Genomic DNA, 27927 nt, shown 5'->3' with positions numbered 1-27927 from the left:
ACCGTTGGTAAGAAATGTGACTTGTATTATACTAAGAAAATATGTAAAATATCTTATCAACAGAAATATACGTTAACATAATTTACATATTAAATAACAAGACGTTAACTATAGTTTGTGCGTTGTGCATAACTTATAATCTACACATCAAGGGCTAGCACCTGAGATGACGAACAAATATGTACAATTAAAGTAAATTACATTAATAACATGTCAGGATTTAGTTGTTAGCTCTTTTTTGATAATAAAGGGATTATTATTGCCATCTCGAGTGCATACCACGCAAATTAGGGTAGCCGTTAATAAAAAATATTATTCAATTGTTTATTAAATGGCGCCTTTATGAATCTGCCACTTTGATTTTTACACATCGATGATGTTTTGCAAGATTACTTAAGACATGTCATGTTCACATGTATTGCGCTATATTGATCTATCAATGTATTGATAAATTTTTCTATTCATTTATATTGTAATGTAGCTTTATAGCATTTCGCCATCGTAACGGCGCTTTCGACAAAAAAAGTAAGACATAGCGAACAGAGATGGCGCCACTTGCGGCAAAATTGATTGGACATAAACGATAGAAAGAAGAAACGATGTTAACATAATATATTTTGTATGGTACAATTCATTCCATAAGCGTTTATCAGCATGGCGTATGTATGATATTGCTTCGAGAGAAGCGTCAAGCCCACACGAACAGGTATGTCAACGGTGGAGCAACATAATTTTTACTGTTTTGAAAATTATTTATATTTCAGCACTAAACATTTAGAAATTAAGGGAGTTCCCAACTATTAGAATCTCCTAAGATTCTGACGTCTTATATCATGTTATCTTACTATTAGTAATAGATATTATTTTGTACTTGGCAAAGAGGCTCTAGTGTAGGCTTGTAGAAATAAATCCTTTTCAACTATTTTCGTTTTTATTCCTTCAGATGTTTTAACTGTATAGAAATAGCTTAACCAAGCCACAAGACTGCATTATTTAGGTATAGGCGAGCAGTGAACTCGGGGAGATGTACGTCCGAATGTGATCGAAAATTAAGAGAAATCATAAGTTTTATGTGTATCAGAGTATGCAAACATTCCTGTTTTTTTAACGGAAGATTTTAAAAAGAATAAGTTCGAGTATATTGCTAACAATATAACCAAAATTAACAAAATAATCAATAGTGCTAAGGATTACGGTTTGCAGGTTTAATTTATCTAACAAAAAAAAATATACATGAAATCAAGTTTTACTTTGAAGAAGTTAAGAAGTCATTATATTTTTTCTTAAGACTCCTTTACATAACTTAAGCAACATGTAAACGATACAAGCGCTATGCGCTCCTGAGAACGTTTACATTCCTGCAAAATGTGTAAAATGGAGACTCTTACTACACAATTATCAAACATACCAATTTTCCAATTCCCACACATCAAATTCTTATTCAATACGAAATAGAAATTCTACATTAGAATACTTTATTGCTTGAGCATTCATTTACATTAATTTAACTAGCTGTCATATTATGCAAAAGGTCGTCATTCATTCACCATTGTCACTCACCATTTACACGGTAATGTCCTATTCACATATACCACAACCACACCACAACTTGTGGGCGGGTGTACATTTGTATGAAAATCCTGTTGTATTCATAGAGACCACACTTTGCCGTTCAAGTCAACAATGTGGTCGATAATGACCATATTGCAACCATAAGCGATACCGTGCATGAGAAGCTGCTTACAAAGACACGTTTTATGTGTGTGTGTGTATAAGTGATAGTAATTCCAATGCAGCTACAGTGAGCTATTCACATGTAACCTCTGCCGACATTTTTACGCTATCATGCGGTATGGTTGTGTGTACATGTGAATAGGACTAATATTCAATAACTGTATCGTGTGCAAAAAAATATAAACATTAAACAATATTATTTCTATGTTATTAAAACTTTCTCGCTTAAAAATATGAAGTTTATTTTAATATTAAATATAATCTACAATGACAAAAACATCTTATATAAAATATATGTATTGTAGTAATTCAAGGCAAGTTTGTTATATTGAAATTCATTTTATCTACTTTCATATGCAATTACTGAATAATATATACAGAGGAGTACATAAACACGTTGGCCTACACTGTTCCTAAAGAAAATGTTACATCTATTTATTTATCGAAACATTATTGAAAATTGCTGTACATAATAATCATAAAATCTTTCGAAATTTCCCGAGTTCTCGAGTTAATTATCTTAACGGAGATTTTGAACTCGAAAGGAGATATGTCCTCGAAACGTTAACTAGCCTCTATTTGTTTAACGAGTTCAATGTTGCAAGAATGAACTTTCAACTTAAGATTTACCGTGGATACGAATTATCTTATTACTGTACAATGTACAAACACGTCACTCGCTACCGCACTTCACATTATATGTCCGAACTTATGCTGCATTTAAAGAAACATTCCACTATGTCCATTAACCTAGAGTATTGCTCGTTACTTCAAAGGCAAACTTTCACTTACAGTCTGTGAGTCGGTGGAGTTGGCGGAGTCCTCGGCCAGCAGCCGGCTGAGCTGGTCGTCCAGCGCCGCGCGCGCCTCGCGCTTGCTCTCCGCGAACACGTCGTCCCCGACCATCATCCCTTCGTCCAAGTACGAAAACGAGTCCAAGTTGATGTCCGAACTCGTGATCGCCGTGCTGTATATGTCTATCCGCTTCTGCTGCGACGTCGGCTCCGCCACCTTCTCCGACAGCTTCTCCTTCGCCTTGACCAAAGCCTCCGACTCGGACTTGTCGATTTTATCGACCTTCCGCGCCTTGTCCGAGCTTTTCGATCTCAACGCGAACGACGAGTCGTTGCTCGATGATCCGTCGTCCTGCAACTGACTCAGTAACGTTCTCGTGGCGAGTGAGAAACCCCTCGTTGAGCTAAATATTTCCTCACTATGCCCTAAAAAAATTTGGTATTTATTAAACGACAATTCTCGAAGGAGCAAACGAAAACAAGTTAAACGCACAACTTACCGCTCGGCGTCGACCGCGGTATGCTCTCTTGCGACGAGTGCTGCTGCTGGCAACTGTTGTCTACCATGAACTCATTCTCACTGTCGCTAGACATACCAAGATCTAAATGTAATGAATTTAACTTATCGTCGTCGTCTTTCCCTTTTTTCGATACCGTATCTAATTCCATTTCCCAATCGGTGACGCTCGATGAATCTTTTGCACCGTCCACATCTTTCATCAAGCTCGTTTTGACGTCCTTGTCCATAATTCTTAAACTAGCGTCTTCCATTGGTACAATGTCCCCTAAACTTCCGTCAGCGGAGTCCAAACTATTCGCATTACAAGTCTCTTCTGTGAGTTGACTATCGAACAGTACTGGAGTATCTTGAGTGATCTCTTGGTGACTTATCGGTTTCCCTGGCTCTGGGACGCGCGGTACGTTCGTACACCGACTGTCTAATATTTCAGACATAGTAGTGGTGCGGCCAGATTGTTCATTGTTTAATTCTAATACTATTACATTCCCTGGACATTTCGTCTCTGCTTGTTCTGGCTTCGACGCCAGGAGTTGGTTTACATTTTTACCCATGATTATTTTCGTATCATTGCCATTTTTTGTAAACGTTAAAGTTTTTCCTATCGTTGTACCTTTTTGAACAACTATCAAGCTGCCTTTTGCGCTCCCAGGTCGAACAATGGGATTTGTTATTTTAGGCGTCGTAACTGGCGGCATCCCTTTAACGGGAACAATATCAGCTAAATTTGCCGTTTTGATAGGTTCCACACTGACTATTTTAGCATTAGATGGTATTGTGTTAACTACAGCAGGTCTTGACATTACAGTTACGGAGGAGGTTTTCACTGCCTGACTGACAGGTTGTGAACTCACAGGTATAAGTTTCATTGCGGTTGGTATTCCTTTAAAATGTAACAGAGGCATTTGACCATCATTGCCTTGTTTACTTCTACCTTTAGCGGGTAATACGACCATTTTCTGTCCAGATTTTGGATTTAAGACGAACGTTTTTGCAGAAACTTTTAGATCTGTGGCCGGTATTCCTTTAGCGGTTAAGGCCTCTGACGTTTTTGGCAATGTACTATTTGTACTGACAGGTGTAATGTCTTTAATAGTTGTGTTAACAGGCGAGGACGTAACTATAATCTTAGAATTCGACATTACTCTATTGTCGGGTTTTGATACAACTATCATTTTTTCAGATATGATCGGAGCCGATTGTCGGCTTTTTGGCATGGATCCAATTAATTTAGTGGTACCAACTTTAGTGTTCATAACTTTCTGTGTCGAACTCGGTGCGACTACAAGTTGTCGACTTGATATAACTTTGACGCCGTCGGGTTTTTGTAAAATTTTAAATTCTGGCATATTTTGTACTTTCTTTTCAGTGGTGTGGGTTACGTCACTCCTCTTTTTTATTATGAGATGACAAGGTTTAGAAGTATTTGCTTGCTTAACTGGTGTACTTTGAGCTTGCAGAGACGTGTGGTCGTCTGGATGTGCATTGTCTGAGACTCCCAGCTCGTGGGGCACTGTGGCTGGTTGTGTCAAAAGTTGCATAGTTGGTGAGTCAGTTACCATTCCCGGTGATGACAACACCTTAGGTTTTATCTCATCCATAAAGTCTGATTTTGATTTGCCGCCTAATATTGATTGAGCATAACTTGCTTGGAAAGAATTTGGTGTTCCTGAGTATTCTAGGTGTAATGACGCTGGGTTGTATTGTTTACTAGGTGACATAGTCAATTCCTGTGCTTTCTTGTGTGGCTTGGACATAATTTGGGTAGGATTTTTTGCCGTTTGTCTGTGTGACCTGTGCTTATGTTGTGTTACTCGGGGTGTATGAGCCTGACTTGATTTGCTTGTTGATACTTTACTAACTTGATTGTAAGAATGTTTAGACTGACTTGATGATTTACCTGTATGACAAACATTTTCAATTATTTTAAATTCAATTGTTTAAATTAAAGAGGTTGTAGCGAAAATTGTATTAATTACTAAAAATATATATTTTTTGTCATCAATCAACTGTTACTAACAACCATGTAACAAAAGAATAATTTAGAAATGTCTAAAATTTTTAAGTTACATAATTATCAACAATTTAAAAGCTTCAAGAATAATGAGTAAGAGTCAAGTGTCCTGAAGAGACATAGTAAAACTTAAGAAAAAACCTAACATAATAATAAACAACTTATGGTTTAAATTTAATTCAAAGAATAAATTTCCAAATAAAGCAAAAAACTACACCCAAATAAGGTAATATTTTTAGTGTATTTAAAATAATGTATTCCTTATATGAATAATAAGTATCTGACTATTAATATAACTAATTTGTACTTACTTGTAGCAGGTTGAGAAAACTTTGAATATATCTGAGATAAATTTAGATGCTTCTGATTAGCATTGGCTGGTATGTTCCTCATGTTTTTGACTGGTGGTGATACGTCGTCAGGTATTGCACCACCTTCTGGTATTTTTCTTTTCCGACATATTAACTCTGTTTCCCATACCTACAAAAAAAATATCAAAAAATTTAAGAAAAAATTGACAAACCTCCTTCTTTTTTGAAGTTGGTTGAAAATAGATATTTATAGAAATAGTTGTTGAATTAATGACAAGTATTAATATAATATTAGTATAAGCTGTAAAAAAATATGTAATATGTAATACCAAGCAATTATGAAATTACCATATAGTATACATTAAATATAAATGTAGTATACATAAATTCCTAAAACAATGTTACAAGTTAGCATGAAAGATAGAAAAAGGTTTCAAGGAACAAAATGGTACCCACTTTACTTGTTTGATCTTCCATGGCAATAGGGGGATATAGCAGTTTGTCTATTGGGTCATTCAGTTGAGTACTCTCTGCTGTGAGGCCTTCCGCGTCAGTCATTTCTTCCTCGTTAGTGTGTGGTGCTGCAAGCTGTTCCGCTTCTAACTTCTTCTCAATTTCAGTATTCTCAATCTCCGCTTTATCTCCAGCGGTGTCTGCTATCTCTGTGTACACGGTCTGTGCCACACCACGAGGCAGCAGTGGCACTAGCCTCCGACCTTCGCAGATCCATCCTAAACCTGTGTTTGGACCTGTTAACCTGAAATAGGGTTGGCATTTGTTTGTACTTATGCACACTGCATTACTTAAATTTTGTGTACTTTGAAAAAAACTAATAATTGAAAATTATCTATTGTCGGTGGTACTGTTTCCAAAATTTTTGTACACATGTAAGAATTACCGAAATATACATTTTATAATAATAAAAAAAAAATACAAACATTTTCTAAAGAATACCTTTAAAATAAGGTAATTTAAAAAAAAAGAAATAAAAATAAATAATGCAAATAATCAATCAAATTTCTTATATAAAAAATTGAAAATTAAAAATCACTATTAAACTACAAATGTTACATTTCTTTATAATTTTTTTTTTAAATGTTAAATCAAGTAAATTTGTCACACACACATACACACTTAATTTGGAAGTTTTTGAAAAACAAAAATCTAACTGTCATTAAAAGACAATGACATAAATAACTCACTAGGTTATGTGTCAAAAAGTAATAAAAAAATAAAAGTTTAACTTCAGGAAATATATGGGCAAATGATAAATAATGCTAATCAAATCACATAATTGATTATCATTTGTCAAAATGTAGCTATCTACAAGGCCAAGAAATATAATAATGACACTTGAAAATCTTTAAATTTCACATTTTACTTTGAATCCTATAAGAATAAGCTCAGTTTTTGTTGAAAAATGTATTAAAGCACATGAACAACCCTACTCACTAGCTCAGGCACAGCCATCTTTGACAATGTTAGAACACTGATTTAAAAATAAATCATGAGCATCAACAAAAAATTCAATTGAATTGAAGCTTACTGTTCAGCAATAGTGGCCAGGAGCTCGTCGTTGGACACGCGACGCGCCTCGGCGTTGTGGCGGTCGCTGCTTATATGTAAAACGGCGCGTAGTTCCTCGAGCAACTTTTTTCTGTTGTCTTCCAATGCCCCTTGTGCTCTAAACACATTGATCATATTCGAGTAGGCATCCAGTTCTATAAACAAACGAGTAAACCACGATATAGTGCATCTATTTTAAGCACTTTTCACATTGAACATTATCAAACAAAACGGACACAACGCGAGAAAACCATAGGAGGGAAAACGAATGCCATTTATAAAACTAAATATATACCGAGTCTCCTGAGCGTCCGTCGACATTCGTCGGGGCTGAGATTTAAAAGTGTGGGCCACATTTTTAGCGGCTCGTTTCTATTTGAGTAAATCCACTGTTTGATTAAATTATTTTAACCATATTTTAATAAATACTCTACTGGCAAATATCCATACTGTTTACTTCAAACGACAATTCGTTCATTTTGACATTTCAAGCAGAGTAGAGATGCGAAATTATAACGGATGGCTTGAGTATTGTCTATGAGTTTAGGGATACCAGAGTGAGTATAACGATTTACCCAACTCGAAATATTAAATTTTATTATAACACATACTATTACATTTAATCTACAACAAGCACAATAATTACTACTCGTAATCTTATATGGGGTTGAATACTGAGATGACGACAGTACTCATTTCTAATAGATAGACTGCATGCACGTTTGCACCGTACCTTTATATTATAAAAATGAATATAGTTTATCGATACATATAACAAGCATGTAAGTTTCACGTGTCTGTACATCAAATATATTTATAAAAAAACTAGACATCGAGCTACTCAACTGAGTAAATAATAATAGCAAGAATATTTTAAACTTATCAAATATCGTGTAAGAGCATTTTTTAAAATTGTATGTGTATAGTACATTAGAATATTTATACACTATAGCAAATAATCTTTTAAATAATTAATTTCTAAGGTAGTAGAACCCTCTGTGGTTCGACTCCGGCGGCACCACCGCCACACCTATTTCTACCTAATAACAGCAGTGTTAGGCGCTGCTGTGTTCCGATTTGAAGGGTGTGGTAAGGGAGACAGACTTTTCCGAGGCGTTCCAGCTTAATCCTCAGGGGTAGCGGCGCATCTGTGCCCGACCTCAGGTAGGAATATCTAATCCTATCTGGGGGTTGATTACAGATGTCCATGGGCGGCAGTAGCCACTTACCATCAGGTGGACTGCATGCTCGTCTGCTACTCTAATATTATAAAAAAAAAATACTTATTGAAGTTAATCGATTGCACGTAAGGTCATGTTCGTTAAGTATTTATAGATGAAATTAAACTTTATATGACCATCATTATTGTTACTTTTGTACTTGTGAGCGATGAATATTACATTCACGAAACAATATGTATCCAGTTAATCAGTGATTGAAGAGAATACCACTAGAGAATACCATTAGTAGTTATATTTTTATTATTATACTAACGAAATATAAGAAACTATTTCAATATGATTTCATTTTGTAATACATAATATCAAAAAGCTAAATAACGATACAAAATTACAAATTTAAGCGTATTATACGAAGTGTAATTTTCTGCAAATTTTATTTTATTACCACACTGAAACTTGTAAACCATAAACAAGAAAGCTAATCAAATGACATGTGTTTGCGGAGCATGTTTTGAAAATAAAAGCAAATAATGTGTTTGTATCATTTTCAAGCTTAAATAGTCTATTTTTGTGTGGAATTCAATCAATTAGATTGTTATGCTTACCTACATAATTTTTGATATAATACAAATGTCAGAGCATAATACACGACAAGCTTTGTAAACACGACAATAACAAATTTGACATCTTGATCGTAAAATATAAGAGTATTAAGTAAAGGAATATAAATTACAATTTATATTTTTGTTCGTATTCAAGTTTAAAATATCTGCCTTAAATTAAATAACTGGATATGAATCACTTTGTATGATTTCCAATAACATTTAATTTCTTGAAATACTATAGTATAATTCTATTTCGGAACGAAATTATTTACGTTCAGAAATTATCAAAATCGGTTCCACACTATAAAAAAGTTAAATAAAAACCGTTCAGTCTTCCATATTTATTATTTAAAATATATTTCTAAGCATTGTTACAGTGTATATGTCTCATAATATATATGTTAACAATAGACTTATGAGGATAAAAACCCTATACTTAATCCTGAAATAAAAAAAATGAAGACGTCAGCGTGACGCCAATGTAGGTGTCAATTGAAATGTGTCATGTGCGGCGTTTAAATTTAACGTATTTTTGTTTTGAATTTAAGTGTAAACTGTAAAGGAATAGATTTGTTTTGTTTGGTTTTTGCGACAGAATAATCTTAGCTAGAGTGGAACAACAAGGTGGAATAATGACGGACGTAGAAGAAATAATTGAATATATAAAATCATTGAAGAAAGGCTTCGATAAAGAGTTGTTTCAGAGTAAGGTCGATGAATTAGCGTCTGTTGTTGACAATGAGGGGTTGGATTACAGGAACTTTCATACATTGTTTAAAGTTTGGCTGAATTTAAGCATCCGTAAGTAGTTCCTTTATTTATATGTCGGACTTTATGTCATTTCTATTTATGTTTGCAACATAATAATTATTACAGACAGTAGGAATGAGATTTATTCGCTCCATAAAATAGCCGCATTTTACATTAGTTAGATTATGACATACTATAGATAGCTCCATTTCTAAAAATGGAAACTTTGTCTTTACAATGAAAGCAACATCTATGTCCAAAACAAAAAAAAAACATATGATTCCGTACTTTTATACTGAAATATATACTTTATTTTATACCGAAATATATACTTTATTTCAGGTATAGTGTATATCGGTGTAGTATTTTTGAAACTCAATGACACACACAAAACATTAACATTTTTCTAATAACAGTTTTGATATAAAGAAATGACTTGTGTTTCAGCTATAACAAAATGGGTGAGCTTGGGTGTATGTTTGGTCCCAAAGGAGAGGATAATAGACCAGACCATTGAGTATTCCTTGCGATGGCTGATGGCAAATTTTGAAAACCAGGCAAACTCCTCTAGGGTCGGATTTGTTCTGGATTGGGTTACGGGTATGTAAACAAGTTAGGGAAAAATTATGTTTTTAAATATTAAAATTATATTATTTTTTCTAGATTCTAGAATCAAAATTTAAGTAAAAAACGTTTTCAAATTAAATAATCCCTTTAATATGTTTAAACACAAAGATCAGATACAAATATTTTTATCAATATGTCAGTGATTCATATTCTATTATGATTTCAGTGGCAGGTAGATACTGAAGAATACTACATATGTTTACATATTGGCTTAAATACATAGTGTACATGTATTTTGGGTTAAATCTTAAAGAATATAATTTGTACCTAACATTGGGCTAGTTCCTTGCCTAGTCACTTGAACAAAAATATGATTTTTAAATTTACAGTAACATATTGTTCTATATATTTTTATGTTTATAGCGGCAATGGACACTGACTGCATAGATATGAATTCCTTAGACTCAGGATATGAAATATTCTATACTATGATATCTTATGAAGACTTGGTAAGTATTAGAGATTACATATTATTTTACTATTTCATTATATTAGGCATACAAGGTAATTGTTTACCATTATTGTTGTAAATATGTTCTCTGACTTGAGGCATAACTGAAGTCAATTAGACATAGCAACCAGTAAATTACACCTAAATTATCATTCATAGGTACATTGTGCAAATAAACACTTAAACACTTTCTACACTCACAGCCCCACACTAGGATTCCCTGTGTCGTGGGTGCCATGGACACACACATAGACAAATACACAAACACCCAGACCCAGAAACAGAAATCTAAATTCATCATTTAGATATCTGTCAGGCCGGGGATCGAACCCGGGACCCTTTGCACGTCAGACCGGTATAGTGGCCGCCCCGCCACGCGGGTCGTCAAATTATACAATAACAATATTATTTGTATATTCCTGATTTGTACAATGTAATAAATGAATTGTATAATGTAATAGGATAATATTTATTATCTTTTTCAGACTGCCCACTGTATCAAGTTAGTTTATACTCTGACAAAGCCAGTAGATGTGACCAGGAGAAGAGTGCTTGAGCTGCTAAGTTATGCTAAGAAACGAGAAGGGAAAAAGGTAAAGGTTTTTTTCCATAGGTCCTGACTTTATATGTTATTTCATTATAAACATTTCTACACATACCATCCCATGTATTTTTAAATTTGAAATTAACATTTAAAGTAATTGCTATTTCCTAAGGTATTTCTATTTGTTTAAATCAAGTTTTTCGTAATTATCTCATAAGTTAATAAAAAAAATATACATCTGATGTTTAATAAGACTGCATTCAAGCTATATTTTTATAATGATATAGTCTGAGGGATTACACAAAATCAGTATCTATAACACAAGATTACATGTGGTTTGAGGAGAGTTACATGAGTGGATTATGACTAGACAATCTTAATGTGGGGATAAAAGTTACAGAAAGATACAATTACAATGTTTTTCTATTTACAGAATAAGTATCGCCAAATCCAAGTGTTGCTGGGTTTGTTCAAGTCTTACAAACCTGAGTGTGTACCAGAAGATGTCCCATCAATATCAATTCACACATCCTTCAGAAAGTTAAATATAGATCTGTTAAACAGATTCAGGAGTTGTCAGGTTTGTTCGTTATATTCATTGATTTTGCTATTGTTAACTAATACCATATTTTAATTAGATTGTTGAAGCAAATGATTTGATGGTAAGTGTAATAAACTTCATATAAACAGGGGTTCTTCTTGAAACTCCGAGGTCTAAGATTGTTTCTTCATTAGTAAGTAAGCCATTAGTAAGAATTCACATCTTTCCACTGAAGTTCAGAACTGCTTCATGATCGAAATATGCGAGACCTGGGAGCTTCCACAGACCATATTGATTCTGCCAAATATCATACATTATATACATTTTCCTTTTGTTTTTTTGCAGAGTAACCAAAATAGTGCAGGCTTAGAGCAGGAAAGGCTTATCTGGATTAATCCAACAATTTCAGTAAGTAATATATTTACTTAAATAATTTTTTACCAGTGTATTGTGGTGGAGGTCAATCTGAGGTGGGTTTTGGTATTGGTTGCTTTGCAGCCATTGTAATATTTTTACAATACATATTATTTACTTAATTTTCAGGAAGCTGGCAGAAATAAGAAGGCAGATCCTTTGGTTCCCAATATGGAATTTTTGAATGTTGGGTCAAAGCAATACGCTGATGATGCACAGCAGATGACCTACCTAGATTTCACAGAGTAAGTTCTTATGATTTTAAACATTGTTTTCACATGACACATTCACATCTATGTTAACAGTCAGCAGCTGATTAAACTTGCTGATTTAAATCAGTACAGTCAACAGACAAAAGCTGCCCGCTCTCGCCCACGGGTCCCAACTTCAGAGCGGACTAGACGTTTGGCGCGGATTATACTAACAATGCTAACATTGCTAGAAGGTGGTAGAACCCCTTGTGGCTCGACTCCGGTGGCACCACCGCCACACCAATTTCTGCCTAATAATAGTAGTGTTAATTGCTGCTGTGTTCCGAAAAGAAAAGTATGTGTTCCTTACCTTTTGAAGGGTGTGGTAAGGGAGACATATTTTTCCAGCTTACTCCTAAGGGTAGCGTCGTATCTATGGCCGACTTCAGGTAGGAATGTCTTATCCTATCTGGGGTTGATTACAGATGTCCATGGACGGCAGTAGCCGCTTACCATTAGGTGGACTGCATGCTCGTCTGCTACTCCCATATTATAAAAAAAATCACAAGCGTGTTGACAGTCAGCAGCTGATTAAACACTTTGATTTAAACGTGCACTAACAGCGCTAACAGTGATGTTCTGTTGTGCAGTACAGTATCACTAGTGCAAGGTGCGGCGTGCCAGCGGCTGGCGCGTCCAGCACGATTACGTGCGTTGCTGCGGTAAATAAGTAGAGTCCGCGCCAAACTACTACTCCGCTCCGAATATAGAAACAAGTCGCGCGCCACCCGTCCGCTGCCCGCTTTCGCCCACAGGTCCATAACTGCGTTAATGTGCCCTAAACTAAAGCTGCGCGCAACAACTTCAGGGCGGACTAGAAGTTTGGCGCGGACTATGCAAATGAGGCTAATAGAGATGTTGTGTTTGCAGCACAGCGTCGCTAGTGCAAGGTGCGGCGTGCCAGCGCCTGGCGCGTCCGGCGCGGCTGCGCGCGTTGCTGCGCTCGGCGGCGGCGGCGCCGCTGCTGGCCGCCGCGCACGCCACCGCCGCGCACGCCTTCCTCGCGCACGATCTGCACCATCTGCTCACTAACTGTTAGTAAACTATATGAGGGATTTGTCATAAAATATACATTTGAAGGTGGTAGAACCCTTTGTGGTTCGACTCCGGCGGCACCACCACCACACCTATTTCTACCTAATAACAGCAGTGTTAGGCGCTGCTGTGTTCCGATTTGAAAGGTGTGGTAAGAGAGACAGACTTTTCCGAGGTGTTCCAGCTTAGTCCTCAGGGGTAACGGCGCATCTGTGGCCGACCTCAGGTAGGAATATCTAATCCTATCTGGGGTTGATTACAGATGTCCACGAGCGACAGTAGCCACTTACCATCAGGTGGACTGCATGCTCGTCTGCTACTCTTATATTATAAAAAAAAATCTGACAGTAATTTTTCAGGACAGTAGATAAGAAGAAAAAAAGAGATAGGAAGCACTCTAGATTCAAAAAACGCATACGTATCTAACATCAGAGACTTCACTGTCTGTCCGTCTGTCCATCTGTCACAGAGCTCTATATCTGGAACCGTAATAGATAGATCCTTGAAATTTTGACAGAGACAAAAATATAAAAAAGTTGAAATAAATGGGGATTGCCATACAAGAAACCGCTATTTTTTGACATTATTTGCTTTATCTATTGAACCATAATAGGTAGACAGTTCAAATTTTTACAATGTATTTCTTTCAGTGGCTGCTATTAAAAATACACATGCATTATGTTCTTATATTTCAGGAATTATAAAAAGTCAACATACACAATATATTTATGTTCCATAATAAGAGATATATTTTATTGCAGGTTTCCTAGATATATCACCACACAGTTACATGGAGAAGCAAGATCTACTGTGTAGACTAGCAATCCTGCAGCGCACTCTAATGCAGGGCATACCCGTCGTGACCAGATTTCTTGCGCAATACCTGCCCTTCTGGAATGAACGGGACTTTGTTGTAGAGGTTTGTAATATTGTTAAATAGAACTCTTCATTAAAATAAAAAAATGAGCCATTGATTTGAATTAGGCATTGCAATTTGACACCAAGTCTTGTCCTATTTGAAATTAGTTAGATATGCATGTGCACTATTCAAACCCTCGATGCGTTATTTTGTGTGATTATTTTCGCAAAAAAATAACTTTGTATTCCTTTTCAGATCTTGGAACTTGTGGAATGGGTTGCTATCGACAACAGTGAGCATGTGATCTCTATTCTGGATTCTCTCAGCAAAGTGTACTGCAGGTCACAACCGATAGAGCAGTGTGCGCTTATGAAGGCCGTCACCAACATGTATAGCAATCTGGTAAGCGACTTGTAAGCCAATAGTCAAAGAGATACAGGTTTGCTATTCTAATTTACGTTGTAGTTATCGCCGAAAATTTAGTAATCGAGGTCCTATGTTTCGGTTATAATGTGATTAAAACCTTTCTTAAAGATGTATCACGCAAAACACTTTAAACGGTAATAATTATTGTGAATATAACTTTATTATTCATATTTATTTTAGGTGTATTCGAGTACAAGAAGCCTACTTTATTTCATGAGTATGAAACCTTCAGAATCAGATTATTCGCAAATTTTAACGACAGTTGTAGCCAAAATTAGTGAGATGTGTGAAAAAGGATTACAAATAAGTCCTGGTTGGTACTATTTATATACATTTATTAATGTTTAATGTAGGAATTGGTAGTTTTTTAATTTGCTTTTATTTTTATTTAGCTTAATTCGTTAATGTACTTTATTTAATAGTAATAGTTTTGATATAGAATGACGTGTATGCGTTAGCATTGTAAATGTATGTATATTTTAGTATACATATATACAAGTTAATATAATATTGTATATTATTAAAAATATGTTTTACGATATGCCCTATGTTGTTCCATGTACTTTAAAGACTACCTTTAATTAAATATAAGTAGCCTGTGGCGAAACTATTAAAGGCGAAACTTTTTGGTTTTTGTCAACCGATTTCGTTTGATCACTAGTGGCTTTAGAGTTTCTAGTGGGTGTAGCTATCATCATTAAAGAAACCTAAAACCGGCGTCGACCACAACACGACATCCACTAACATCAATGTCTGGTGTTCGCAGAGGACATGCGCGTGTCGTACAGCGCGGCCGTGGCGACAGCGCGCTGCGCCGGGCGCGCCCCGCCCGCCGCGCTGCTGCTGACGAGCGCGGTGCTCAGCCCCTCCGCTGCTATGCTCGACAAGGCCGCCGCGCTCATCCTGAGGTGACACACGCTTTGATCACACTATGCTTTAAACACTTCAATTTATTTGTTTTATTAATTTACTCTTTAAATTTAATTTAATTGACCATGTTAAAAACAATGTGGTGCAAGAGGCGGACTTAATGCTAAATATCAATTATTTAATTCTAAGGTGGTAGAAATAGTACGATCCCACCATGAAGACACCCTCACCATTCTACGTTTCCGTGGAACGATGTAGATTCCGACCGACTTACATATGTGCCGACTATTCATCTTCACGCGTGATAGTGCATCTGTAATTGGCTTCAATTTAATTCGTATTGTAATTCCTTTCCCATATATCTCCCCACGACAAAGATACTATGTGAATACTTTACTAAATTGCCGTGATTGTGAGGAAATGTGCAGTTTAAATTTGCTTATATAGTTTCCAAAACTTCACGACAAATTTCCAATCATTTATTAAGACATTAGACTTTTTCAAGACATTTTTAATTATGTCCTTAAAATTTCAAATGTCAAATCAGAAAAACTCTATTTATGCCTCACAGTACCTAATTTTAATTGAGTTCATTGAAATTATCATGGTAAAACCATATACATAAAAATATCATACCAAAAATTTTCAGTTAATAATTTATTTTAATTGATCCAGGTACAAGGAAGCCTTCGCAATTATAAAACAGAAGAACGGGATGGATACACAATCACACGAACAGAAAAAGATCTTAAAAGCATACACATTTGACATAATCAACTGCTTTTATGAACAGTGTCTTACTGGGAGGCACAAAGGTTTAATATTCAGAGAGTTACACCCACAGCTGGTGGGGAAGCTGTGTCATATTGTACCTGACGCGGACGCTAAGTTGAGTATACGGAACCACTTAGCTCTAGCTCCGTACACGTATATGCAGTTGCAAGCGATAGACCATTCGGAGGCTAACAACAAGATGTTGTTCGATACGGTCATCGAACAAGAGTTCCCGCACTTACGCGAGTTTGTGACGCAGGCGATGTCGGATTGGCGTTAAACGACATTAATTTTAAATTGTTCTGTACCTACAATTTACTTTAATTATGTGTAATTATGTTATTAAGTATTTTTAAAATGTTCAAGAGAAGATTTTGAAATGAATGTATAATGATTTTTGACAAAGATAGTTTTTAAGATTTTGAAAATCCTTTGTAAATGTAAGAAATTTACAAACTGATGCCTTGGATCATGCCTTTTAATAATATAAGTATACAAATGAATTGGTTGTATTTTCATTAACTATAAAGTAGCGTAGCTTATTTAGTTGTTAGAAGTTTTTTTATAGATCCCTCTGTAAGTTTGGTTGGGGAAATCGTATATTTGTCGTGTATATCAGCAGTGACAACACTGCTGCTTACTTAAATATACCAATAATTACCAGTTTTTAAATGTAGCAAAGTATGTGTCATATTGAACTTGGGTCTGGTTTGGAGTTTGTAGATAGATAAAGACGGTTAATTACGTAATTATAAACGTGGTAGACACAGCCTGTGGCAGGCAAAAAAATATTTCTCTATGAAATGATGTTATACTCGGAGCACATAATTTTCTGACTTCCACATTTACGTGATATACCCCCAGAATCGTGGATGTACTCCTATATAGGTTACTATACTCTTTGGGATTTACCTATAACATATTTTATCTTCAATGGCGGTTTTATAAAAGTAAATATAAAAGCACACTAGTATTAATTAATCAATTCTATAATTGAAGCAATTTGGGAACCACATCAAATGAATAGCAATATAATAGCTGCGATATAGTCAACTGCTTCATATATAATTATATGTAGTATAGTACTTTGAATACATTAATCAGCGTTTGTGTAATGTGTATTGCACAGGTCAGTGGCCAAAGACAAATTAGCGCAGTAATGATCACATTGATTGAATGCTCCATTTGATATTCATAGTTTGCAGTATACCGACATACCAATATGTGTCAAAGGCTCATAATTACGTTCGTTATATTATAATAGCCACCCATTTAATACACCAAGTTAATGTGATAGAGGTTATAGGCCGTTCATTGTGTATATCAAATATTTCATGTTTTAATAATTTTGTAACTGCCTTTTTACTATTAAATTTGATTGCATATTTACCATTCGCCTATAACATAATTTTCAAAATAAAACAAGTACTGAAATTATGTTGTTTTGTAAATGTTGTTCTAATTAAGAAATAAATTCATGCGAAATCTAAAAAAGCGACGTGTAAAAACTGTAAATATACCACCATTTACAGTAAAAAATCAAAATTGTGCACTGTCAATACCTGAATGATTAGTAAAATACCCACCCGATTATATTCAATAAGAATTTGGAAATAAAATTGTGAAGACATTGTGTGTTTATTTAATCCAAATTACCTTCAGTACCTACGAAAAGTGAGGATTTTCTGTCGCGCGTATTTCCGGCACGCGCGTTTCATGCTTATGCTTGAAAACTTTGCAGTCTCTGCGATCTGTATGAAATGATAGGATGCAAGTGGCATGCAAGCGGGTGGGACACGCATGGATTCGTAAACACGCGCGTCAGGAAAGGTACTCTTAACGCACGGACGTATATAACTGCACTCTGTAGTCGTAGCTGGAATATGATTCGCTTTTCATTAGAGAAACTTGTACGCCTTGCTAAGTTACAAGTTGAAACATCATCTTTGTTAATAAAATTGTTAACATAACAGTAGCTAACTTGTATCTCCAAAATATATTAAATAAATTAATTGATAAACAGAAGTATGTTTTTTTATATTTTTAAAGTTTTTACCTCTTATAATACTATAGGTATTGTATGAATCCAATAAACTTTGCAAAAAGATTGGGGTTTGCGGGCGCGGATGTCTACCACACAAGTAGTTAAAAAACTGAATATGCACTTGCGAGCGAGAATACTGGGCAACCTCTAAAACCGCACTAGGAAAAAGTTTCGCGAATTAAGCCGTCTGTACTACTTAGCAATTTAAAAAGCGGTGGTTTATTTTACCACAGAAGCTTAATTATGTCGTGTTTTAGTACGCGATTTTACGAGCGTAGGTAGCTGTAACATTTAACTTAGCAATCGTGTTTAATGATGTTATATTATAAAAGTATTTTGTTTACCTTTCAGGTTAAATGCAATATGAACGTATTTTTGTTTCTTTTCGAACAAAATGTATTTTTTTTCTTTATTATTTAACGCCGGTTAAGCGTAGAATGATATTTTTAATCGTTCTTATATACAGTAAAAATTACGTAAATTTAGATCCATTTAATTGCCTCCATTTTTGTTCGTAAGGACGAGAGAAAATATTTGTATTTCCTTAATTTTCCCGAAATTGATTCAATTATCTATCCGGCGCTGTCCATCGTTTTGAAATTCGGAGCTCGCAAAGAAAACAAGGAATCAAAATAAGCCGGAGAGGTGCTCCGGCCCCATTAATTACACCTTAAAAAGTGCTCTGGGCGCCCCCACGCTCTGCCATACGGAGACTACAGAACAAATTAATACAATGTCATGATATATTATGTGTCGTATTGTACTGCGAACGTGCGCTGATCTGCCTGGCCTCATACACAGGGTGTCTACAACAATAGCAGTACACAGACTGCGTTACGTTTGCTTGTATAAATTATTTCATGATCATTGTTGGCTAAGGTAATGTAGAGTACAATACCAGTAAGTATTGCAGTAAGTCTCTCATAAGAGGTATGATTAATTAAGGTGCTTTTAATATTTTGCAGTGAAGAAGATTACGATGCTTTTAAAAAGTAATCAATGCTTAAATTGTTTTAATAGACATAGATACTGTTTTATAATGTGCACGTGGCACATAGTACCTATCTAGTAGCGTTGCATTCTATTCGCGTCTTATATTGAACTCTATTTTCTTTTATTAAAAATCAAATAATTTGAGTTATGTAACAAACCGTAAGTCGCACAATACTTTTAGATATACATGTATTGGTTTATAAAATCTAACAAAAAATATTAAGAACAAAATCAAAACATTGTTAGGTTTTAAATTAATAAATTTTCCAGCAATCGCCCGAGAAAGGAAACGCGTCTCGTATCGATACACCTATCACATTATAGTCTCAATCTGAAACGTGAGTTACTTTTCCATTTCCTCTTGTTACTGATGCTCATTTATTTTTCGTGGTCCGCGTGAGAGCATAAATTATGGACACCGTGGTCGGAGAGACTGCCACGTAGCGGGGAGCCGCGGCGTGGAAGGGGTCGCCCCACACCCTGCCGCCCCCTCGCCTCAATGAGAAATGTTTCAGGGACTTTTGTCCCCTTATGCCCCTTTTTGCGCGCGACATCTTCAAGGATATTGTGTTAATCGGACCCCGCGATACTTTTTGTTGCGAATGCTGGCTGTGAGGAGCATTTGAAAAAATTGCTTGTGTTCTACTGCCTCGTTTTTGTTTTAGTCGAAAATTTGTACAAATGTTATAGCGGATAACTTTTGAAAGTTCTACTACGAAATTCGTAATGTTATGCCTCCAGGCTCAAAAGACACAGATGAACAAATTTAATATTAACGTGTTGTATTTATAGATGTGATATAAAAGGTATCCCAACTCACGACCGATGCCCACAGGGATGTGTGTTGCGGCAAAAATATGCGTAACTGGTAACAATTGATAGGGGAGGCACGTGAAGGGTAGTAGTTCATATCTCGCAAACCCTTTGCGACCCTACATTCCTTTTTATCCCTACTCAAAAATCACTTCGAGAGTTGTGTTTTCGATGTGAAGTAACTACTGCTCTCGTTTCGTTTAAATTATGCTTGGGGTGAATTGTTGTGTGCCTGCATAATTTTTGTGTTATCTAGACCATATTTTTATCGCTGTCCCTTTTTTGTTTTTATTGTACATGTGGTAGAGTTTACCTACTATAAATCATTTGAGAAAAATAAATAAGTATTTCGAAATAAACACAATTATGTATAATTATTAGGAAAATTCTACACTTATAAAATACAAATTTGAAGTTAATGTATCCGTCAACTTTTAGAATGCCTCTCTCGGATATAGGCCTACAATAATTCATAATTGACGCAACTCAGATCGTTCCAGCACCCTTTCATGACCACCTTGTCACAAGCGATAATAATGAGAAATTATATCGATATTCAATCATAACTTCTACTTAGACCGTATCTCGATTTCCAAAAAGTGATATCATTATATCCTTATTATTCGATATCATTTTATATTTTAATTTTATCTAGAAAGCCGTGGTGATGTGGAAATGTGGTACGTAAAAAGATGTGGTGATTTAGTTATATCATTAAAAGTAGAAATTAAAAAATGTTGTATAAGGAGGTTCAACCGGGGAGGTGCCACGATGAAAGAGAGCGGATGCTAGTAGAGATATATTTGAGGTAACTATTGAAGTTCTCAAGAGTGACGACGCATTTGTGAACGAATTCTGCTAGAGCTGTTTTATATGGAGTTGGGTAGGTACAGAAACATTGGCGGTAGAAACCCTTAGTTGGCCTTTGGATGGATTAATTTTTAAAAAGTATCCGGTTTTAGATCTTCGTCGTGTAGACTAATACAGTATTTATAAAATTGCCGGCCGGAAACCAAAAAATAAGCGCCAATGGAAATTTGGCATCTGTGTTAATTGCAAGCCGCGTCCAGCCAGCGCCATTAGCGAGCTGTCGGCAACACGCGCCGAAACTTTCTCGGTTTTGGTTTTTATTTCCAAACGTTGAGTTTTAAATTAAAAGTAAGTATATTTTTGTGTATTTCTACTAGTTTAAAAGCAAATGAAAGTACTCTGCAACGGAGAAGAAACTGCGAAAGAACTTTATTACAGATTGTTGTTTTAGTTGTGGTAATTTCCATATTTTATAAGGTTCCAAGTAGGTAGGTACTAATTTATACTATAAAATCATCCGTTTATTTGAATAAGTTATGTTATATAAAGTAGGTAAAAATGAATAGGTAAACTTAGTTTTTACAACAAGACTGGATGACAACTAATTTTCCATCCTGTGGTAAATATGCTCTAAAGTTTCGTGGTTAGATACGAGTATCATTTCTTCTTCCTTCCTTCCATTGACAATCACTGGATGATTGTTAATGTGGTGATGTCTAATTACTCATCGATAGACGCTTAATAAAGATCTGTGCGCTTAATATATTATGTGTATGTATTATGTGACCGTATATATTCTTTTAATTATCTTACCTAAAGTATATCTAAATACAAGTTACAAGTTAAGGCAAGTGAAGCATAGCAGTTTCACATAATAATTCGAATTCCCTGACAGAATATATTCCTTCATCACACAGCCATGGTACGACTGTCTCAGTTCGGGGCTTGTTTATATAAAAGGTTCTAAGATTGCTTCGGTGATTCAAAATTGTTTTGCCACCATTTGACGAATTGCAGTTTAGTCGTTTTAAGCTTCGATCACTAATAAGTTTTAACGTTTTAAATCATTCAATTGTCTATTTTTAATTTTCTTCAAAGGTGAAATTAATATTATATCAACATTACATTCGTCGTAAACAAAATATAAACTACGAAATTATAAAAAAAATAAACATATTCATTTTATAAACCAAAAGTAATTAATTAACAATCGAGATCCCGTAATAGCGTTCGTGCCTTAATTGGAATTGTCAGGAATATGCCATAAACTGGTGTTTTCGTAGCCGATGACAATAAATTGCAAGGTCATATTTGTGTGGTAATTGTATGTTATAAGAGTGTGAAGTGTGAAAATGTTCTAGGTCTTCTAGGTCTTAAAATACATTACAATTGATTGAGTAGAAACCGTTTATTTCGTTACCAATATGAGTTAGTTCTACTGAAACACATTTTAAGAACTACCTACATTCAACATTTTTAATTAACGCAACGAAATACATAGATTTATTAAGTCATGCTTTTAGGCAAGTTTGATTCTAAATTTTAAACTACTTGCTATTATAAAGTGTAAAGCCATTACATCTACGAAAAGTATTATAAAAGTAACTTTATCATTAATTATAATAGTTACATACCCAAGCATAATTTCCTTTGTTATATAATCAGCGCTAAGTTAACAATTTCAATTTGTATTATAAAGCGTAAACAAAGGCATTACATAAAGTTGTAGGTATTAATTAATAATTTACAAGCTGTTCAGGTACAGCTTCCTTTGTTTGGGCGTCAGTTTTCGCTTCGCTCTGAGCGCTGCTATTAGCGAGCTGTCAGCAACATGCATCCAACTTCTGTGATGTTTCGATAACTACCAAACAGCGTTTAACGTTGGTTGGTTTGTGCTATTGCTATGTGAAGTTATTCATCGCTTCAACCCATTTTGATAACAATATTTTTGTTATAAACTGATTGAATAACTGCGTAGGCAGATTAGCATGCACAGCATCAGAGGAGTGTAGTATGTAGAATAACGTAGGTTATAATATTTACCTAAGAAGAGGATTTCAGTTTCCAGGTTTTATTCAAAATATCTAAATAAATAATTTAGATGTCTAGAGCCGGGTGTTTGTGTTCTTTATTTTGTGTGTCTATGCTATGCTTATTAATAAATATATTTATGTCAAGTTGTTAGGGATCAACGTGTAAATACATATCGTTAAAACGGCAATTTGCAAACGACGCGGGTTGAGTGGGTAAACAGCTATTTAAACAGAAGCGTCGTACGTGTTACCAAATGCCAAAGCCCTTCTAAACCTCTGAGATCTGCAAACACGGGCGCTGAATCGTGTTAGTGTAGGCAAAGCTCGGCTGGCTGCTGTCTGTACCCGAATCGATAAAATTCGGGTCCGCGCCCCCGTGCGTCGCCATGACGACGCCCGCGCCCCCACGCCACCCCGCCGCATCTCGCTACACCGATGTTGACTTAGACGGATAGGGTAAGAGGCTTATTAATGGTTTTATGTTACTCTGCCGTTACCCATTATAGCACACCTTAAAAAAGTTTCAATAGGTAAACATACTTTGCCAACTTTTTATGAAACATTAAAAATTTAGATGATACTTAAATTCGCTTAAAATATACACCAACTTTATACAAAGAATTACGAAAAGTTTTTTGGAGTTAAAGATCCTTTGAAAATGGAATACGAGATCTGCAAATAATGGCGTCGTGTTTTCCTCCCGTAGACGCCGCCATCTTGCCAGACCGCGTGACGCCATTACAAATTGACTACGTTCACGGCGATACACCCTCGTTATTATTTACGTTTCGCATGAGTTTGCACCTTTCATAGATGGAACGTAGAGACGTAGACACTATCTGCGAGTCATTCAATATAACCGCTCATCTTCATTGAGAATTCTGTCTTACCTCTGTGTCTACGCGCGCATGTAAATATGTAATTATAGACGGATATACAAATTTATAATGTGTGCATTTTGCCGATGGGTCGAGCGGCCGCGTTCCCCCGGCGCGGGAGCACCCGACCGCCGCGTATGTAGTCTCAGTTTATCCAGGGACCGAGGGAGTGCAAACTTCCTCGTGCTCGTAATACCCTGTTTACCCTGTGCGGGATTAGGGATTGAGGGAATTCTTTGTGAGTCGGGATTATTTAGCGATGAATAAGTAAATTGCATTTATAGTGGAATCACAATTTTGTCGCTACCAATTGCTACGATATAACCCGATATGGCTTTTAATTTATTTTTGAAGTATCCAACAAGGATACCGTCCACGTTGAAGATAAGTGGTAACTCTCCACACTTTCCTTACCTACTATCCTTCAAACTGGAAAACAGCTTAACACTGCTGTTATTAAGTAGAAGGCGTGCCGTGGTGCCTATGGAGTCGAATTATTTTCAAAATGTGTTTCGTAGCGCTACGAAATTTGAATTTCAGAGATCCACGACGCACGCTTACACCTATCAGGCAGCGAGATAAATACTTATTAATATTCCCTAGGCGCACTTTTAGCTCTTTTGTCTTGCACGGCAGGCAATAAAGAGCGAGACGCCTGGAAATGTGCTGCATTTATACAGGTTTCAGGCGGCGCCGCCTAACACAGCGCTTGTGCTTTATTTTCTGCGCTCGACGCTCCTTTGCCGGCGCTCTTATTGCTTTGAGACTAACAAGGTTTTTAATTATTTCCTTTAATGCCACTTTCAGCAACACAGTGCTCGGAGTTTGTTTTAGCATCCTCCCGAAAGATGAATAAAGCCTTTGTGTCGCGATACCTTTATTGGTGTGGAGGGTAGAAAGCTAAGGCTGGATGGCACAAGGTAATAACTCATGAATCTTGTTAGTGATATATCAGGTCCATTTTGTTGCGTCCGACGGCGGGTGGGGCGCGGGGAGCGGGCGTTATCAGGTTGCGATACGTGCGCAGAGGGATGATGGACGCGCCTCTCCGAGGATTACAGTCAGAAGTGTGTTTGAACAAAGTCCGCACAATTCTATATATGTACTATATCTCTACTACACATATTAATGATAGTATACAACTCCTACAATACTTGTGTCTGGACGAGGACTTGGTTATAAGGCTGGATTATCTTATAAGTGTTAGATCATCGCCGGTTTTTAAGCCTAGACTTTAAATAAAATGCTGGATTTGGCAAAAAACGTATATGCCTACAATCACACACACATGTTTAAAAGTTGATTAAACGGCATAAAATTTAGTAAAGATAACTATAATAAGATAACATAACAATAAGATAATTGTATATCTCCCTCTACAGGCAGATATACAAAAAATACTAAATATATAAGTATTTGGTAAAAGGAACAGCACAATGGGGGTTTACGGTACGAGAAGAATGGGACGTCATCACAACCCTATCACGCCGAGGCATGAATCTTGGGCAAGATTTATTGCGTGGAGCGGTGCTCGGCGCTTCCGAGGAACAACCCTTGCTATAAACCAGCTATATAGCTTAAAACGTCGTGCTATAAACTTTTCTTTGTTTAGAACGTGAAGAAATAAAATGGGTAATACTAGTACATTTATATACTTAATCTTAACAAAAATAGATTTTTGACCCACTGCTGGGCACGGGTCTCTTTTCATAACAAAAAGGTTTTATGTTGTTGTGAACCACGCTCGCTAAGTGTAATTAATTTTTTACTATATAGAAGTCATGAACAACATTTTCTTCCGACTTAGTTATAGCAATTGATAATTAATAAAGGAATAACTAATATGGGCACAGGTTTCATACAGTAAAGTAAAATCAGAGATATCGAATTTCAAATAACAAGTCTGGCACTGCTAACATAAATAGATATGGGACTCTATTCTGATAAAATCGATACACTGAAATTTTCTTAATACATTCAGAGACTAGTTATTGGGCGAACGTCGTCGGTGTTAAAATTGTAGAAAGGGAAAAAGTGTACGTGTATTGAATACGTAAACAGTACCCTTACCATGAGTTTTTACGTTTTGGCAAATATGACTGTTTTGGTATTTGTTTACGTATTTGCCCATACAATTTCCAATCAGCGCCCCTAGCGGATTGTATCAAAGCTACAGTGTCAGTAACGTAACATTAAATGTCTAAATTGACAAAATGGCGCTTTATATTTTGTCTCTCTTTTTTTGCGAACATGTGAGGTAGACAAAAAGACTTGAGCACTTACTAATTGTTACGTTTAATCAGTCTACCGAGGCAAACGAACAGAATAATGGATCGAGTAAACGTAACGTAAAATTGTGGGATGTTTTGAAAACTCATGGTAAGGGGACAGTTATCACGTAAAACGTTCGAATGGAAAGCAATAAACGAAGCATACATAATGCACTGGCTAGATGGCTCACGAACAACGTAATATTGAATCAGTGATTCAAAGAGAAGGTCAGTTGATTGGGCTTGCATTATTTACTTGAAAAGATAGCTTAATAAGCGTTTGAAGTTGTTCAGGCGTATTACCGTGATACGATGATTACTTACCGTATACGAGTATTATACGTAATAGCTACTAATATCGTAAACAAACCTACTATTTGAATCATGCATGTAGAAAAGACTAGATAGTAATTGTATCGAGTATGATAGGGAACACATTCTTAGCGTATGATTTGAATATACTCATGCTTCCGACTTTTCCAATCTCTTCTTCGAATTTATCATTCAGCAATAAATACGTAAAAGACGCAATACACGTGTGTGTGAGTCTGCCAGTATATAAAGATATAAAGGAGCACGTTAGATATTAGAAATATAAATACACGCATATTTTACTGTAATTATGTTGCTCTTAATATATATATATATATATATATATATATATATATATATATATATATATATATATATATATATATATATATAAGTATTCTAAAAATGCCCCTCTTTTTCAACAACACTACATCGAAGACCAATCATTATCTATAAATGAAATTGTAACATTCTTACACTATGTATTACGCTGTATCTAATCTTAGTACTACGTCTATGTAACTTACTAAATAAACCCCAAACATAAAGCTCGAGTCTACGCCTAAGCCAGATAAACGCAAACCGCGTAAAAGCTGACGTAGCACGTCTACGAGAATTTCATAACGCTTATATATAACATAGGACGTCTCATGGAAGTCTCATGCGGTTTACTTGCGTCACACGAGTGATCTCATCTTGTGGAGTGAGTATAATAGCATTTTTAATCCCGCAGGGTAAACAATACGTAAGTTTGGTTACGTCATGCATTTTCCTGATCTATTTGAAATGTTTTTACCCGATTGTGGAGTCTATGTACGTCTCATTCCTTGGCACGCCTTAACGGCTTTACAGATTTTAACATATAAGGTACCATTGTATTCGTCTAAATAGTGGGAGTGAGATTACAACACTGTTGAAACCTGCACATCATAAGACATTAGTGTGGCGGTCTTGCCGTTACAGTCGAAGCATGAAGTCCGCCATGCTTAAAAATATTAATATTAAGAGTATTAGTTTATTGTTTCTACATAATACTTGATATTGATTTGAATTATGGCCCAGTATCACATATATTTCATAAATGTGTAAGTGGCTATAAGTATACTAGGAGCGTCATGACAATTCCTGTAGGACTTGTCGAATTAGTCCGCAGGTATTAATTACATCTCATAAAGATGTGTACGTGATTATCATTCTATGAAGCCTTTTCATATTTTTATTCCATAGGGATTAGTACCGGATTAATGAAATTAATGTACCTACTTAAACCATATTGGTAATAGAATTTAGAGGTGGTAGAGCCCTTAGTGATTCGATTTCGGTGACACCAACGCAACACTTATTACTGCTTAAAAACAGAAATTTCAAGTATTCGTGTGGTAGGTACTTATCATTAGCGAGATTTGAAGGTGGTAGAACTGTTTGTGGTTCGACTCCGGCGGCACCACCGTCACACCTATTTCTGCCTAATAACAGCAGTGTTAGGTTCTTCTTTGTTCCGTTTTGAAGG

The 27927-nt window shown here is 35.7% G+C and overlaps 2 protein-coding genes across 2 annotated transcripts; one reads left to right on the top strand and one right to left on the bottom strand.

The window, feature by feature from the left end:
* Nucleotides 1–1207: 1207 nt before the first annotated feature.
* Nucleotides 1208–7423, bottom strand: LOC140748189 (uncharacterized). The gene is made up of 6 exons (XM_073080939.1): nt 7232–7423; nt 6917–7091; nt 5827–6127; nt 5371–5539; nt 3029–4945; nt 1208–2954 (listed from the first exon to the last, which is right to left on the bottom strand). Exons 1-6 carry the CDS (start codon nt 7290–7292, stop codon nt 2500–2502), a joined length of 3078 nt encoding a protein of 1025 aa, XP_072937040.1. The 5' UTR covers nt 7293–7423; the 3' UTR covers nt 1208–2499.
* A 1794-nt stretch (nt 7424–9217) lies between these two features.
* LOC140748204 (uncharacterized) lies at nt 9218–16767 on the top strand. The gene is made up of 13 exons (XM_073080959.1): nt 9218–9523; nt 9920–10072; nt 10463–10548; nt 11036–11143; nt 11528–11674; nt 11981–12043; nt 12179–12294; nt 13171–13334; nt 14097–14254; nt 14450–14596; nt 14801–14933; nt 15387–15528; nt 16166–16767. The coding sequence occupies exons 1-13, from the start codon at nt 9355–9357 to the stop codon at nt 16542–16544; spliced, it is 1965 nt and encodes a 654-aa protein (XP_072937060.1). The 5' UTR covers nt 9218–9354; the 3' UTR covers nt 16545–16767.
* Nucleotides 16768–27927: the final 11160 nt, after the last annotated feature.

Source organism: Epargyreus clarus, unplaced genomic scaffold, assembly GCF_041222505.1.
Source record: "Epargyreus clarus isolate Ecla_fem2 unplaced genomic scaffold, WU_Ecla_fem_2.2 ptg000015l, whole genome shotgun sequence".
NCBI lineage: Eukaryota > Metazoa > Arthropoda > Insecta > Lepidoptera > Hesperiidae > Epargyreus > Epargyreus clarus.
Note: the sequence above shows the minus strand (reverse complement) of the source record. Positions and strands in the feature narration are given on the sequence as shown.

Coding starts and splice junctions, on each gene's coding strand:
- LOC140748189 (XM_073080939.1), bottom strand. CDS start 7,292: ATGTGGCCCACACTTTTAAATCTCAGCCCCGACGAATGTCGACGGACG. Junction 7,092..7,231: donor ACGGACGCTCAGGAGACTCG/GTATATATTTAG, acceptor GTTTGTTTATAG/AACTGGATGCCTACTCGAAT. Junction 6,128..6,916: donor CTGGCCACTATTGCTGAACA/GTAAGCTTCAAT, acceptor ACCCTATTTCAG/GTTAACAGGTCCAAACACAG.
- LOC140748204 (XM_073080959.1), top strand. CDS start 9,355: ATGACGGACGTAGAAGAAATAATTGAATATATAAAATCATTGAAGAAA. Junction 11,144..11,527: donor AGAAACGAGAAGGGAAAAAG/GTAAAGGTTTTT, acceptor TTCTATTTACAG/AATAAGTATCGCCAAATCCA. Junction 11,675..11,980: donor ACAGATTCAGGAGTTGTCAG/GTTTGTTCGTTA, acceptor GTTTTTTTGCAG/AGTAACCAAAATAGTGCAGG.